The 14,090-nt window shown below is 43.4% G+C and overlaps 1 protein-coding gene across 4 annotated transcripts in view; it reads left to right on the top strand.

Annotated features, from left to right (window-relative positions):
• Positions 1-14,090, top strand: part of IBTK (inhibitor of Bruton tyrosine kinase) — a 700,505-nt gene that overhangs the window by 442,821 nt on the left and 243,594 nt on the right. For all 4 annotated transcript variants that reach the window (XM_085611015.1, XM_085611017.1, XM_085611016.1 and 1 more), the window contains one exon: positions 5,520-5,580. In XM_085611015.1, coding sequence (XP_085467141.1) covers positions 5,520-5,580 — 61 coding nt within the window. The remainder of the gene's footprint in view (positions 1-5,519; positions 5,581-14,090) is intronic.

Below are 14,090 nucleotides of genomic sequence, written 5' to 3'. Positions count from 1 at the left end.
CCTTCATGAACCTTGCCCATCCTGGGTGAGGAGGCTTGGCACCTCGTCCCCGGATGTGCATTGTTTCAGGCCCCAGAGAGGAGCATACACTCGACCCAGGGGTCCAGAAACATGTCTAGTGGTGGCAGCTGAAAGCCTGGACACTAGTGGTAGGTTTGTTTTCAGGGGGCATCTTTAAGATGCCCTCTATGTGCATTTTTCATTAAATCCCAAACCGGCATCAGTGTGGGTTTAATGTGCTGAGAAGTTTGATACCAAACTTCTCAGTTTTCAGTGTAGCCATTATGGTGCTGTGGAGTTCGTAATGACAAACTCCCAGCACCATATACTCTTTATGGCAGCACTGCACTTACAATGTCTAAGAATGAACTTAGACACTGTAGGGGGTACAGGGCTCATGCACCTGTACCCTCACCACTCGTATAGTGCACCCAGCTAGAGGGGTGACTGATTTATGCCAGGGCAGTGGGTTGTAGGCATGACACACAGGGATGTGTGCCATGTCGACTCTTCACTTTGTTCTGCACAAAAACTTGCAGCCTGCAAAGGCAGTGAGTGAGTGTGAAGGTACGGGACCTCTAAAGGTGGCACAATAAGTGCTGCAGCCCTTAGAGGCCTTCTCTGGTCACAGTGCCCTGGGCACCTGTGGTACCATTTGCCAGGGGCTGACCTGTGGCCAGGGATGTCAATTGTCAATCTTCCCTGGCCTGCTGCTTTCATTTCCCTGCAGCTGTGGGTGACTCTCTGGTGATGAGTGGTACCGCCACATATTTTCTCCCCTGGCCCACTACTTTCTTACTTCCTGCCGATGTCAGTGGTAAGAGACCCTTGTTTTTGGGACGATTACACCGCAAAAACTTGGACAAAGTACTTGATCCGAATTGTTGGGATTAAGTCTTATTTGCATATAAAGGTGTAACAGCAGGTGACAGGATGTTCAACCAGTTTCTACGGGTGTTCAGTAAAACCATTGGAGATGTATGTGGTTTTGATTTGCATTGTGTTAAAGGAGGGGGCTTGACCAGAAATAAACAAAAGTACGGATGTAGCTTTGCACTAGTCAGAGGAGAGGTGTCAAAGGAATTGGAGGCATTTTTAGCAGCTGTGTGAATTTTTGCATTGGTTATAGCAAGGCATAGCAATAGAAAGATAGGGTTATGCTAGAGCTTCGCCATTTGAAAGAGAACATGATTGTTGATTGATTTTGATTCCCACGTATTAATGAAATGTTAAGTTCTGTGAGAGGTGCAGAATGTTTCTCTATGGTTGACTTGTTGTCGTCAGCTTGTCACCAAATTTCTTTGGAACCAGGGAGTAGAAAGTACTTAGCTATTGTATCACGAGACAGTTGTTTCCAGTTTAGGAGGATGGCTTTGGATTGGCATTGCAGCACCAGTATTTCAAAGATTGTTTTACCAGTTACTTGGGGAGGATCATGGTATTAAATGCTTCACATGTGACATTTTGATGTATAGAAGGTAACAGAGGAACATGATTTGCGGTTACAGAGAGTTCCAAGTGTGTTAGAGAAAAAAGATTTGACTGTTTAATTCTCTAAATTCAGATTTGTGGAGGAGAGTGTCATATATTGGGTTTTCTCTTGTGTGAGGAAGGGGCTAAACCAAAACAGTGTTTGGTAGGTGCTATGTGAAATGCAAAATGCTCCAGCTCTGACAGATAACGACAATGCGTATTCTTTCCTGGGGCTGGCAGAATTCTATTTCAGGTATGTGCCAAAATGTTGAGGTAAAGTTTTTCATATAAGACAATTGATGAAAACAAATGTGAAATTTGTGTGGACAGTAGAGTGCTTGGAGGATTTGAGAGTTGTCAAGGAGGCAATTGTTAAAACCCCTGCGCTGAAGAAATTTGATTAGGGGTTGAAAAATGTTATTATGACGGATGACAATGGAAAAGGAATGGGGCAGTGCTGTCACCTAGGGCAGGGATTTCTTATGCTTCCAGATAAATGTCTTAGTCGGAAGAAGAATATTCAGTCATAGAACGTAATTGGCAGAGGTATGGTCTTTGTAGCATTTTCAGCCATATGTTTGAGGAAGACCATCTCTGGTGTGTTGTGATCATAAACCGTTGGTGAAAGTATTGACAGCACAATCGCCTGATTTTCAATGAGGTTGCTAGATGTCTGTTATAAAGTATACTATGTTCCAGGTAAGAAAAATTTGCTTGGAGATCCTCTTTCTTGTATGCTAAAACAGTTAGAATGTGAGGGAGAAACTGAAAATGATTGGCACATGGCTTTGGTATAAGATGAGGGTTTACCAGCAGTTACCAAGGAGTTGTGGAAGCGTAAATGTAGTGAAGATGTAACCGTACAAAATTCGAAGAAGTTTGTTAAAAAAGGTTTGCCAAAGAAGGAAACTTTGGAGTCCAACTTAAGACCATATTGGGAAGTAAGAAGACAACTATATATGGAGAAGGAAGTTGTACTTTTAAAAAAATAAGATTTAAAAAATTTAGATTATCCACATGTCATTGTATACTACAGCATAGAACGATAGATGTTCAGATGAAAAATGATCAATAGTTGTAATTACAGAAAAAAAGCTTGACATACATGATCTTAGTACAATTCCACTATTGGTGGCAAGGGCAGTACAGTGTAATAATGGGGAATAATAACTTTAGTGATCAGGGTTTAAAAAGTCCTCAGCATTCCATGTGCAACCAAAAGAATCAGGCATGATTTGCGTTGTCAGATACCAGTAGAGAGGTGGTGGCCGGACAGTCCTTGTTTGTGTTCCAGTGCCAGTCACTGTATTTTGATCTATTTTGTCTGGATCTTGATACAATCATATCAGGCACGCAAGGAGGATGAGTAAGGGTCGCCCAAATGTCTCAAGATCAGGAGGTAGGAGGTTGCAGACTCGTGAAAATATCCCTCCTGGTGTTGCATTGTGTCAGATCTTTTAGCCAGTCTTTTTTTTAATCTGTGGTGCATTTTACTGCAAAACACATTGCTGTCTTTCTTTTCCCCATTAGGAAGGTAATCACTGTTAACCTGCGCACACCCATTAGTATTGTTTTTATATCATCATTGGTTCCATTTCCACTGTGTAGCCTGTCATGGATAACACTGTTGTGATCATATCTACCCAGAATTCGTGTATAGAATGACATTCACAGGCAAAATGGAAGACACCTGCATGCTCTAAATTAAATTGAGGCAACAGTGTGATCTGATGTACTCTATTCTTGCCCGTTTCTCTGGAGAAGAGTATTCTCAATGTAAAATTCTGCCCTTTAAAGGTGGCTTCTTCTTGCTTCTATCCTCTCCTTTGGACCAACACCAGTGTGTAGCTTCCTGCCAAGGAAAGGTAACACATATTTCCCGTGCAGGCTTCTATTGTCTCCTTTCCTGGGAGTCATTTGCACGTCTCTCCAAGAGGTCAGAAAGCTGTCTCAGGGCAGACCCCATGGGCAACCATGGACGGGCACAGGGGATTTAGGGCACCAAATTAGTAACTTTGTAAAAGTACACACTGCAATGAGTTAACATTAATTTCGACTTGGGCATCAAGTGTAGTTTAATGCAACACATTGTTTGATACCTGACAATATCAACTTTAGTAGTCAGAATTTAGCAGTGCTGCTTGGGAAGCCTGTAACTGTTAACTCTCCTATGGGGCTGCTGACCTTTTCCACAGTAACAACAACAGTTGTGGGGTTTTACTGTGGAAACATGTAAAAGTAGATGTTCACATATAGCACTCTGCCTTAGGGCTCAGTATGCCCTCCTGCTTTAGTAGAGAAAAAAATGGGTGTGATCATAAACTGAAAAGGCGTTTTCCTACAGTTATTATTTAGGATTAAGCTTCAATTCTCCTCATGTGGTGTTGCTGTGTCTTGAGAGACCTCTGCAGCTGTGTCGATCCCAGAGAGGTGAATTTTATTTTAAAAGTGAAGCTTTTTCGAAGCTATTCCTAACTGTCTTGAATATTGCTGCAGAGAACTTGCCTTACTTGTTTGCAACAAGGTGATACACACAGTTTTCTGAAAGAATTTATGAAAGCTAGTAGTGCTCTGCTAGCAACATGCATGCAGCACAGGTAGCAGAGAAAAGAGGGCGATTGCGATATTCAAGACCAGGCAATTCTTGGATATTGTATCTCAACACTAAGCAGAATTGTAGCAATTCTGAGATTCATATTCTCGGAACAAACCCAAGTTTTTTGTTAACTGAGGTGTTCATGTTGCAGGTGGTATCTAGGGCAGATGAGTTGAAACATTGAAACTTGTAGACTTACCCATACCCTTTGATGTAGGAATGGAGAGCTTTTTTCAGTTTCACGTTTTTGTTGCCTCTGTGTCAAAATGTTTTGATATTTAGACATTTGCATCTAGGAAAACAAAACGGTGATGGGATAGAATGCCCAAATTCATTTCAGCCAGTGGGATTTTTTGTGGACTGTATCTAGTCTGTCATTTTTTGCTCACTCAGCCACTCCAAAAAGGTAGCAACCCTATGCAAATCAACCTTGTTCCTGACCAATATTAATAGTCAAGCCCAAACTGCTAGGTAATGTCCCCTGTGAATACAAATACAAGCAACACCAGACTGGTTTCAGCCTTCTTGGCCTTCATCAGTGAGGGACAACTACAAGACCCACCTTTGGGCATACAGGGTGCACTGAGGACATCACAAAGACGTTATGATTCAACTGCTTGAATTTGCAGCATTGATCATCCTAAGGCACTGTGAACATTATTATATGTCATACATTTTTCTGCTAACATGCTGTATGACCAAGAAAGGTGGCTTGGAGCACCCCAAGTTGTCATTTCCCAAGTGACCTATTGTTTTGCAGTGTGCAATTGCATCTATTCACTGTCTGAAAAAGAGGATAATCCTAACGCCACCCCACAGCTTCCTTCGTCTTCATGACCAGATGTAGGTGCCATACTTACAAATGCATTATTTTCAAGATTGTATGATAACAGTGTTCTTTTCTCTTTTCCATAAAAGATATTTAGTTCCTTTTGTAAGACATTGCTTGTAGTGCTTTCAAACACATGTTGTTATGGTATCGCTTGCCAGGCCAGGTTTTGACAATATTCTTCAGTCGGAGAGAGTTACTGCAGTGCATAAATAATAACATCTTAGGTGACCACACAAGATTTTGTTCCATTTTTCATTTTGAATGCAATTATGATGCTTTTGTAATCTCTTTGCACTTTGGATGCATGTTTATTTTTCTCTGCCATTGCCAATCAAGCATAGCATTTTGGTTTTATATCTTTTTTGCGTTTTATTTTTGACTGCAGTGATTTCTAGTACTTTTCCTCTTTTCTCAACACTTCTGAAGAGCTGCCCAGGTACTAAAAAAGTTAACTGCATGTCAAGTCGAAATTGAAAAACCTGCATTTTTTGCTGTTGACAAGGCTGAAAGAGATGTAATAGTGCTTCTCATTTTACATAAAAATGACCAGGCTAAGAATCATTTGAATTTTATGTAATGCCGACCTTTATTTAATTGTATCTATGTTTTTTTTTTAAGGACTCTGGATGTTTTAAGTGATAATGTATTGAAGGAACTCTCTGCTGCGTATAGAAAAATGGTGAGTCTTTTATATTTTGTAACTTTGCATTTTGACTTTTTTCTTTTAATAATCTTACCAAGAACTGATAAACACGTAATTCTACTGTGATTTTTAATTGAAGTTTTACATCATAACTTAATTTTGGTGATGACTCACCAGTAACTCTCAGAACTAGCCAGGGTTCCATCCACGCTTCTTTATTTCAACGATGGTCATTGAAGTCGCCTTTGATACAATCCCGTTTGTAGAGCTCAAATATATCCTCCCAGAAAGCCTTTTTTAGGTGGTTCAGTCCCCCCTCTTCCGTGGTCTCTTCCAATCAAATGTTGTACTGGAAAATGTTCTGATTTCCTCAGCAGAGAGCACAAAATGATAACAAGTTATTCCAAGGCAGGCCGAATCCTGCTTAGGTTTAACCTCCACCTCAGCCTTAGTGAATAAAAGCCACATTTGAACATCTCCCCACACATCCCTTCCAAAAGCTTCTGCCACTCTAGGTCTCGCCAGCATTAGTGCCTATTTATCACCTTGTATCCTTTTTTAGGTCGAGCATAGAGTCAGCATGCATGCACAGCTTTGCAAGGCATGCTGTAATCCCTCAGTGGACTTGAAACACTCCTACCACTTTTTCAACGGTTGCTATGTCTGCCTTTTCAAATTCCATTGCTTTCATTGGTGAACAGTGTGCATTTGTCCAGCCTTGTGGCTGTTGTGTTAACACAAGCCTATAGCCAGAAAACTATGCTCTCACGCTGGTAGGCTCATTGCTGACTCTACACAACCAAGAAAGTAATGGAACAGAGCTGCATATGAACACCACCAATGTATGCTGACCTCCGTTCCATTCTGTCAGTTATCAGATGACTTCTGAACAAATTCAGACAAGTGTGCTAGAAAATGATGACTCCACCCAAAACAATAGGTTTCAGACCATGCCTTGACTGCAGGAAGCCTATGTCAGTCACAGACTTGCACAAGGTTTGTCTTTCATTTCTGGTGTCGGGCCTCAACTCTAAGTTGTGAGATAAGTGCACCCTCAAGCACCCAAAGGCAATCCAAGACTAAGATGCTGAGTTGCATGTCACCAAACAAAGAAGATGTTGCTTTTATGTAAGTCCCACTCCTGATCCAAGTCGTGGGCAAGGTCCCGTTTCTTGTCCCAAGTCTGTTTCCACACCTGCTCAACTTCATACTGGAAGTGCTCTGGAAGTCTAAGCACACGAAATCAAAGTGAACCTTGACTCATCCCACCGCTCTGAATCCAAAGAGAAGGTTTCATTATGCCAGGTGCATTCTATCAAGGTCTTCAACTACAAAACTGTGTCCTCAGCTGGTCCTGATGTGCCCCATATTTCACAGGCTGTCATCAACCCCACAGCAGATAGAGGCCATTTTCCAGATTTTCAGTGCATTTCCGACTCTCTCTAGTGCACCTTCAGGCTACATCTGGCAAGTCACCCTCAGCAGTATCTGTTCCCTTTGGAACCTGTTACCAAGTCTGTACTGATGCCTGCACAATGTCTGCTCGGGCCACAAGGTCCATTTCTGTCCTTGCTACATTGCTATCAGTGGTCTTGGAAGGTAAGCTGGAGCCGGTGCCAATGTCCGACCATGAACTGACTTAGACTCCAACTTGACTAATGTCACACTACGAAATTACTTTAGAGTAACTGTTCAACCTGACTCTAACCCACTTCTTCTGCCTTGTTGCATTTATTAGCAAAGGCGCTATTATTTTTGTTTTTCTGACTCTGATCCTATGCCAGAGCGTTGTAGACAGTAAGACAATAATGATGGTCATGCTCATCTCTTGCTATACCTATGATGCTTTGTATGTTGATTTACCAAGTGCTAGTGGAATTTACACCTCACCTGTGAAAGAGCTTGACTCACCACTTGGGCCGCCAACAGATGAGTGGATCTTTCGCATAGTGGTCAGGAGGGCGGCTGTGTGCGCTAGAATTACAGCTGCCCTCGTTTGAGGCAAAAACAACTGTCCTAACACAGTTCCTTCAGCCTGGGTCAGATACGTCTGAGCCTTTGTTTCTGTTTAACAATGCCCTCACTGATACTTTGATGGATAATTGGCCTAATCCTTGTTCTTGCCTGCCTGTCAATAGACAGATAGCCAGACATCACAGATTGACACCTGTTGATCTGGATTTTCTCTGCAAGCCCCCCACTGAAGAGAGCCTTACCATGCATGCCTCGACCAGTAAGGTCAGTCCTAACTCTTTTCCAAATACTCCGAAAAGGGAGTTCAAGAGCGGTGAGATGTGAGGCAAATGCATGTTTTTCTCTTCCAACCTTGCATTATGATATTTAAATGCCTTTTGTTTGCTGCGTGCTACACACATGACCTCTGGGACATGGCCAGTGGAATATTGCCAGCAGTCCTGGAAGACCTTAGGGCCTCTTTGGCTCAGACAGTTCATGATGGGCAAGTCTAGGCAAATTATTTTATCAGCACAGGTCTGAATACTACATATTACCTGGGGAGAACTTACGGTGCTAGTGTTGTACTTCATTGCCACGTGTAGAGACTTTTCTGAGGATTCTTCAGTGATCTACAGGCCTTCCTCACATTGCTTAATTTGAGCGGGTGGTTTCTGGTGCCCGGCACTTAATATTTAGCACTGTCACTTAATTGTCAACACCAGCACCTATTACAGCCACATGGTGCCACGGTTTGTCTAAATTAGAGATGAACACAACATCAGTTGTTTTTTAATTCAATATATGCATTCAAAATAACAAATGCCTGCTGCTCAACCCATTCTTGTAGCTTTTGGAACATGGAAACGTCTGAATTGTCACACTTGTAGGGTGTGATGGTTAGTACTTGTGCTAATTCTGTCACTGGTGGCGCTGGCTGGGGCAATGGGATGTACAAGCTTCAGTGGCCTCCTGATGAGGGGCCTGGCATTTTCTTTTTTTGTGTGCAAGTTAAGCACTGCTCCCTCATGGATATGCTCTATGATGGGACTCACCTATTTGGTGAGAAGGCAGAATCTGTGTTTGAGCATTTTAAGAACTACAGCACACTTTTTGGGACTGTGAACCCCTGCTAGACCATTACTGCATCAAATCAGAAGGGTCAGGGGATATTCCAGAGGGTTGGCATAGACAGCCTTCCCTACCAGTGCAGCAGGCACACCAGTCCTTTTGAGGTTGTGGATAGGAATCTAGCAGATAGCATGCAGGGCAGTAGCAGTCCTCCAGAACCTCTTCCTCTGCTACAAAGGCCAGTAAAGCACTTTAGTTTGCCTTTAGTGGCTCATGTCTAACTGGTGAGTGGCAGTATTCAACATTTTCTCTGGTTGGCTGTTGATTGCATCAGACAGATGGGTCTTGCAAAACCCTCAAAATGGCTGTGCTTTACCCTTTCTTTCTGACCTGCCCACTATTCCTCCTACACCAGAGCGGGTTTCCGACAAGCACCTGTCAGTTGTGTTCATCCTACGAGCCTTCTGCACTCCAAAACTGCCATCTAAAGCGTACCGAACATAGGAAAGAGGAGGGATTTGTTGCTCTCGCTATTTCCTCGTTCCGAAGAAGAGTGAGACCCTTAGGCCTATTCTGGACCTTCGGCCTCTGAATACCTTCATGCAGAAGGACAAATTCAAAATTCTCATGCTAGCCCTGATCCTGTCTGGTATGGACCAAAGTGACTGGTTTGTGTCCTTGGATCAGCAGATCAATTATTTTCATATGCCTGTTCTGCAGTCCTACAGATGTTATCTGAGGTTCATCTAGGCCAGGAGCACTTTCAGTTTGCCATGCTCCTTTTCAGTGTAACCAATGTCATCTAGATCTCTGAGGAGACTGCATATGAAATGCAATGGTGAATGCTCAAAACCAATTGACCCAGTAGAAGAACTGAGATTGATGGTGGACACATCTCTGCTGGACAGTGGAGGTCATCTGAGGGAGGTGGAGTTCAGGGGACTCTGGGTTCTGGCGGAGAGGCTGCTCTATATCAGTCTACTGGAGCTTTCTGGCTGTGAAGGCCTTCCTGCCATTCATGTGAGGAGCCTGGTGTAGGTTCTTCTGGACAACATCTCTGCGATGTGGTAATGTAACAAGCAGGCAAAGTGGGGTTGTGGGTCTTGTGCCAGCAGGCTCTGCATTTTTTTGTTTGGAAGTGGCTGTAACATCCTGTAATATTCCTGATCGCAAACCACCCGACAGCGTCCCAGAATGCCATAGTGGATGGACTGAGCAAGCGATGTCTGTTGATCATGAGTGGCTCATACATCCCAAGGCGATGCAGGGTGATCTACCATCAATGGAGAGAGAACTCTGGCTCGATATTTTAACCTCCGTGTAACACTCTGTGTCAAACGTTTTGGCATTGGAGTTTCCCCAAGAAGACTTGTTAGGAGATGCATTCCAGCTCGAATGGAACACTCTTGTGCATCTTCCTGCCCTGCTTCTCCTGCCCAGATTACTGAGGAAAATAAGATGACCAGGCACAAGTTATCCTGGTGGTTTCAGAATGGGACAGGAGAATGTGGTTCCCGAACTTTCTGGGCATCAGTATCTGTCCTCCGATCAGACTGCCACTTTGCAAGGACCCTCTTGTCTCCGCAAGAGTGCAGGGTATATCACCTGAATTTACACAATCTACAGCTACATGTATGGAGATTGAGTGGCAGCAGTTGACTGCATTTGATCTGCCGCCTGAATTGGAAGATGTCATCCTTGCCTCCAGATGCCCTTCCACGAAATCAGTTTCTGGCATGGCTGGAACAAATGTATGGCCTGGTGTGGCGTTCGCAAGACTGACCCTTTACAGGTAAAGCTGTCAAACGTTTTTTTTTTGTTTGTTTTATCTGTGACCCAGCAAGGCTGTTCATTTGGCACTGCTAAAGGGTATTTGTCAGCACTTTTAACCTTTCTGCATTTGCTAGACCAACCATCCCGTTTAAATCACCTGTGATGAGATTTATAAAAGATTTGACACACTTTGACAAACAATTACCAAATCGTTTCTGATGCCACAGTGGGACCTTAACTGCGTCTAGATAATTTTCATGTCTGTGCCCTTTGAGCCGATGCATAGCTGGTCATCGTGTCTTATAACTTTAAAGACTGTTTTCCTCATTACGATTGTCAGCTTGTCACCTTTTCTCCAGACAAGCTGGTGATGAGGGCTCCGGTGGTATTCTTGCCAAATGTTGTGACTTTTCCATGTTGGGCAAACCATTACTCTACCATTGTTCTTTGCTCCCCTTCACGCCTCAAAAGAGGAAGAGCGACTTCATTGACTTAACCGCAAAAGTGAGTTAAGATTGTATGTTGATCGTACCATGGATTATCGATTGGACGATAAACTTTTTGTGGTGTTTTCCGGACCACAGAAAGGGAAAGCTGCTCAGAAGCGAACCCTGTCAAGGTGGATACTCTTCTCCATTAAGATCTGTTATGCACTGTCCAAGACCCCCAGAAAGTCTGAGAACTCAATCAACCAGGTCGAAGACTGCTGCCATTGTGTTCGGCTCACAGAGTTCTGTCCTCGACATTTGCCAAAGTGAGACGAGGGCGTCCGCGCATATGTTCACAAAGCATTACTGCCTTGACGGCCAGCTCAGGCAGGAAGAATATCTCAACCTTTTGATTCTGCAATGCTTTTTGGTCAGAGTTTACTCCACAGACCCTCCACCAGGGAGGCATTGCTTTGATATCAGTGGTTAGAAGTTTCCATGAGAAGAATTACCTATGGTAACTCTCTTTCTTGTGGGTACTCTAACTGCATATTGCTCACTTCCCTCTGTCTCCCTGTTCTGTGGAGTTGTCTCTTTTTCTAACATTCTAACAGGTCCCCAGTTAGTATTAATCGCACTGGTTTAAAAATTGTTCACACTGGCACTTGAGGGTGTGGAAAGGGAAAAGTCAAGAAACAGACTTTAGTGCAGAGGGATGGTGCTTATATGCACCTCCGTTCATCACATGGGTGGTGTTGAGTCAGGGCAGAACCACATGATGCCACTTTGCGACATGCAGTAGAATTGCCGTGTGAAGTTTTCCGGTTCGAGTCTGGCACCTGGCCAGTAATATAAGGAGTGGAATCTGTGATTAGAAAGAGAATCCACTAGAAATAGCATTACACTAGGTAAGTACTTTGTTCTTCTGTTGTTTTCTAATTTATGGATTGATAAAAACTCATTTGACAACAGAAGTTATATTCCAGAAATGATTAGCTATTAAAATCACCTTCTTTCTGATAAATAATGTATTTTGTCAACTAAAACTTCATGAGGTAACCTTAGTCATGGTGGATTTGGGGCCAAGCTAATTCTTAGATTAGGTCCTGACACCCTGAAGAACTTGGTTGCCAAGCCCATAGGACCATTCTTAGACACACTTGGATGTGATCCACTGATCTCCCTGGAAACGTTTAGGCAAAAATGATGGTTGCGCTCATTGATGGCTTCCGCCTCTTTGGCAATTAGGATTAAGTGACCGTAGCCTAGGTTCTTGCGCACAAATATCCTGCTCAAATGGCCCAGGAGATTCAAGGGCTATATGAGAAAACCCCCTACAAGAGTACAGCCTTACAAGCAGTGCCAGCATTCTCAGCCTGGTCAACAGCAGTCTGTGACTTTGTGGTTTACAGGGAGCATTGTGCTTTCATGGCATATCAAGATTAACAGTGGCAGTGATCTTTCTCCTCGTCCCTCCAAGCTGGCACTGCCAGACCATCCTACTGCATCTTCAAATGAGCGTGTTTAAGTCTTGTGAGTTAAAGGTCGTTCTGGCTGGATGTGCAAGCATTACGCCAATGCAGACCATCAAGGGCTTTGGATTGTGTATGGCAGTTTACCATTTCCTTTCAGGAGTCCATATGTTAACTCTGTTTCTTTCTGCCCCTCTGCTGAACATGACATGTCTCCTACCTGGGAGTTTACGGTCCCTGTGCGACAGGCAATGGAATGGGTTCCAGAGTTTGAGAATCCCCCTTCTTGGGAATGTCTTGATGTAGCGGTCCTGGCATGGTATCTTTAGCCCTGAATTCTAGGTTTGTGTATTCTCCATGAAGAATGCATGTTTCTTTCTTTGCTTCTGCTGATTCATGGATGAATTTTGTAGCAAGGTTCATTGTTTGTCAACTTCCAGTTCTGCAATTTGGTATGGTCCCAGCACTTTATAACTCCTTGGTGATGATACTTTATCTTGGGACAACAGGTGTTTGTGCTCCAAGCAGTGGATACTGGCGGTGTCACAAGGCTGAGATCAAGTCACACCAAGTTCTTCCGGAGAACCTTTTGTTTCATGTAACCACCTGCTTAAGCACCCCTCTGTTCATTATTGATAGGACTGTTGCACTATCCTTTTCTGTCTCACTGTGACATCTCTCAATCAATCAATCCGGGTTCTTATAGAGCGCAGCTATTCACCCGCTAGGGTCTCAAGGCATTTGGGGGTGGAGTGAGGGTACACCAGTTCAGTCTAAGAGCCATGTCGTGATGTCCTTCCTGAATTGAGGTAGTGAGGGTGATTGCCTGAGATGTAGGGGAAGAGAGTTCCAGGTCTTCGTAGCTGATAAGAGAAGGATCTTCCTGTGGCCGTGATCTTGATGATCCGTGGGATAGTGGCCAAGGCCAGGTTGGCGGAGCGGAGGTGTCTGGTGGGAGTGTAAAAGAAGAGGCTTTGATGAGGTATGCAGGTCCGATTTTGTGGAGAGCCTTATAGGAGTGTATGAGGAGCTTGAAGGTGATTATTTTGTTGATCAGGAGCAACTCTGGACTCTGAGGGGATCCACTTAAAGATCATTTGAAGTCGGCGGAGCATGTGTAAGCAGAAGGATAAGACATTGATTTGGCGATTTCTTGAGAGCCAGGAGTCTAGGATAAAGATTTTCTTCTCTTGAGTGCAAATTAGATTCAGATTGAACCTTTCTAACATTCTTATGCTGTCTAGTGTTCCCAGAAAGCTTCATCATATTTGGGGTAGGTAATTTTTGTTGAAAGGATACAGATGTCTACCAGAACTGTTAATCTGCTTGTGTTCAAGTCTTACACTACCGTTTATGATAGATCTGCTCTCATTTGGGAGGAATAGATTCTTCATGCCACCCTTCAGACATGGCTTTTCATGACCAGGTCAAGGTTGAGACAAAGTGTCTATCTGCTGTACCACTATGTATTGGAAGTCATATGGGTTGCACAGCACCCTAGTGCTGTAACAGCAGTGGATGTGGTTATTTGATGTGCAGAAGATGAGGCAGCCCTTCTTCTGACAGGATTACATGTTGATACAGTTCATGTTATATTTGAACCAGTATGGAATGGCTGGATTTGGTCTAGTTAGCCAGATCAGAATTCCTTGTTCCTTTTTAGGGCTGATTCTTGTGTTCTATTTTTCACCATTTACCAGTCCTAGGTTGGTTGGCACTAGTGTCTCTATTAGTTACCACGCTTTGCTGCTGTCAAGGGGCTTTTCAGGCGACGGCCAGTTGTTACTTATGTACTTGCCATTTGACAGTACTCACCTTTTTGAGGACAAGGCAGATTCCACTCTGGTTC

Source organism: Triturus cristatus, chromosome 6 (assembly GCF_964204655.1).
Source record: "Triturus cristatus chromosome 6, aTriCri1.1, whole genome shotgun sequence".
NCBI lineage: Eukaryota > Metazoa > Chordata > Amphibia > Caudata > Salamandridae > Triturus > Triturus cristatus.
Note: the sequence above shows the minus strand (reverse complement) of the source record. Positions and strands in the feature narration are given on the sequence as shown.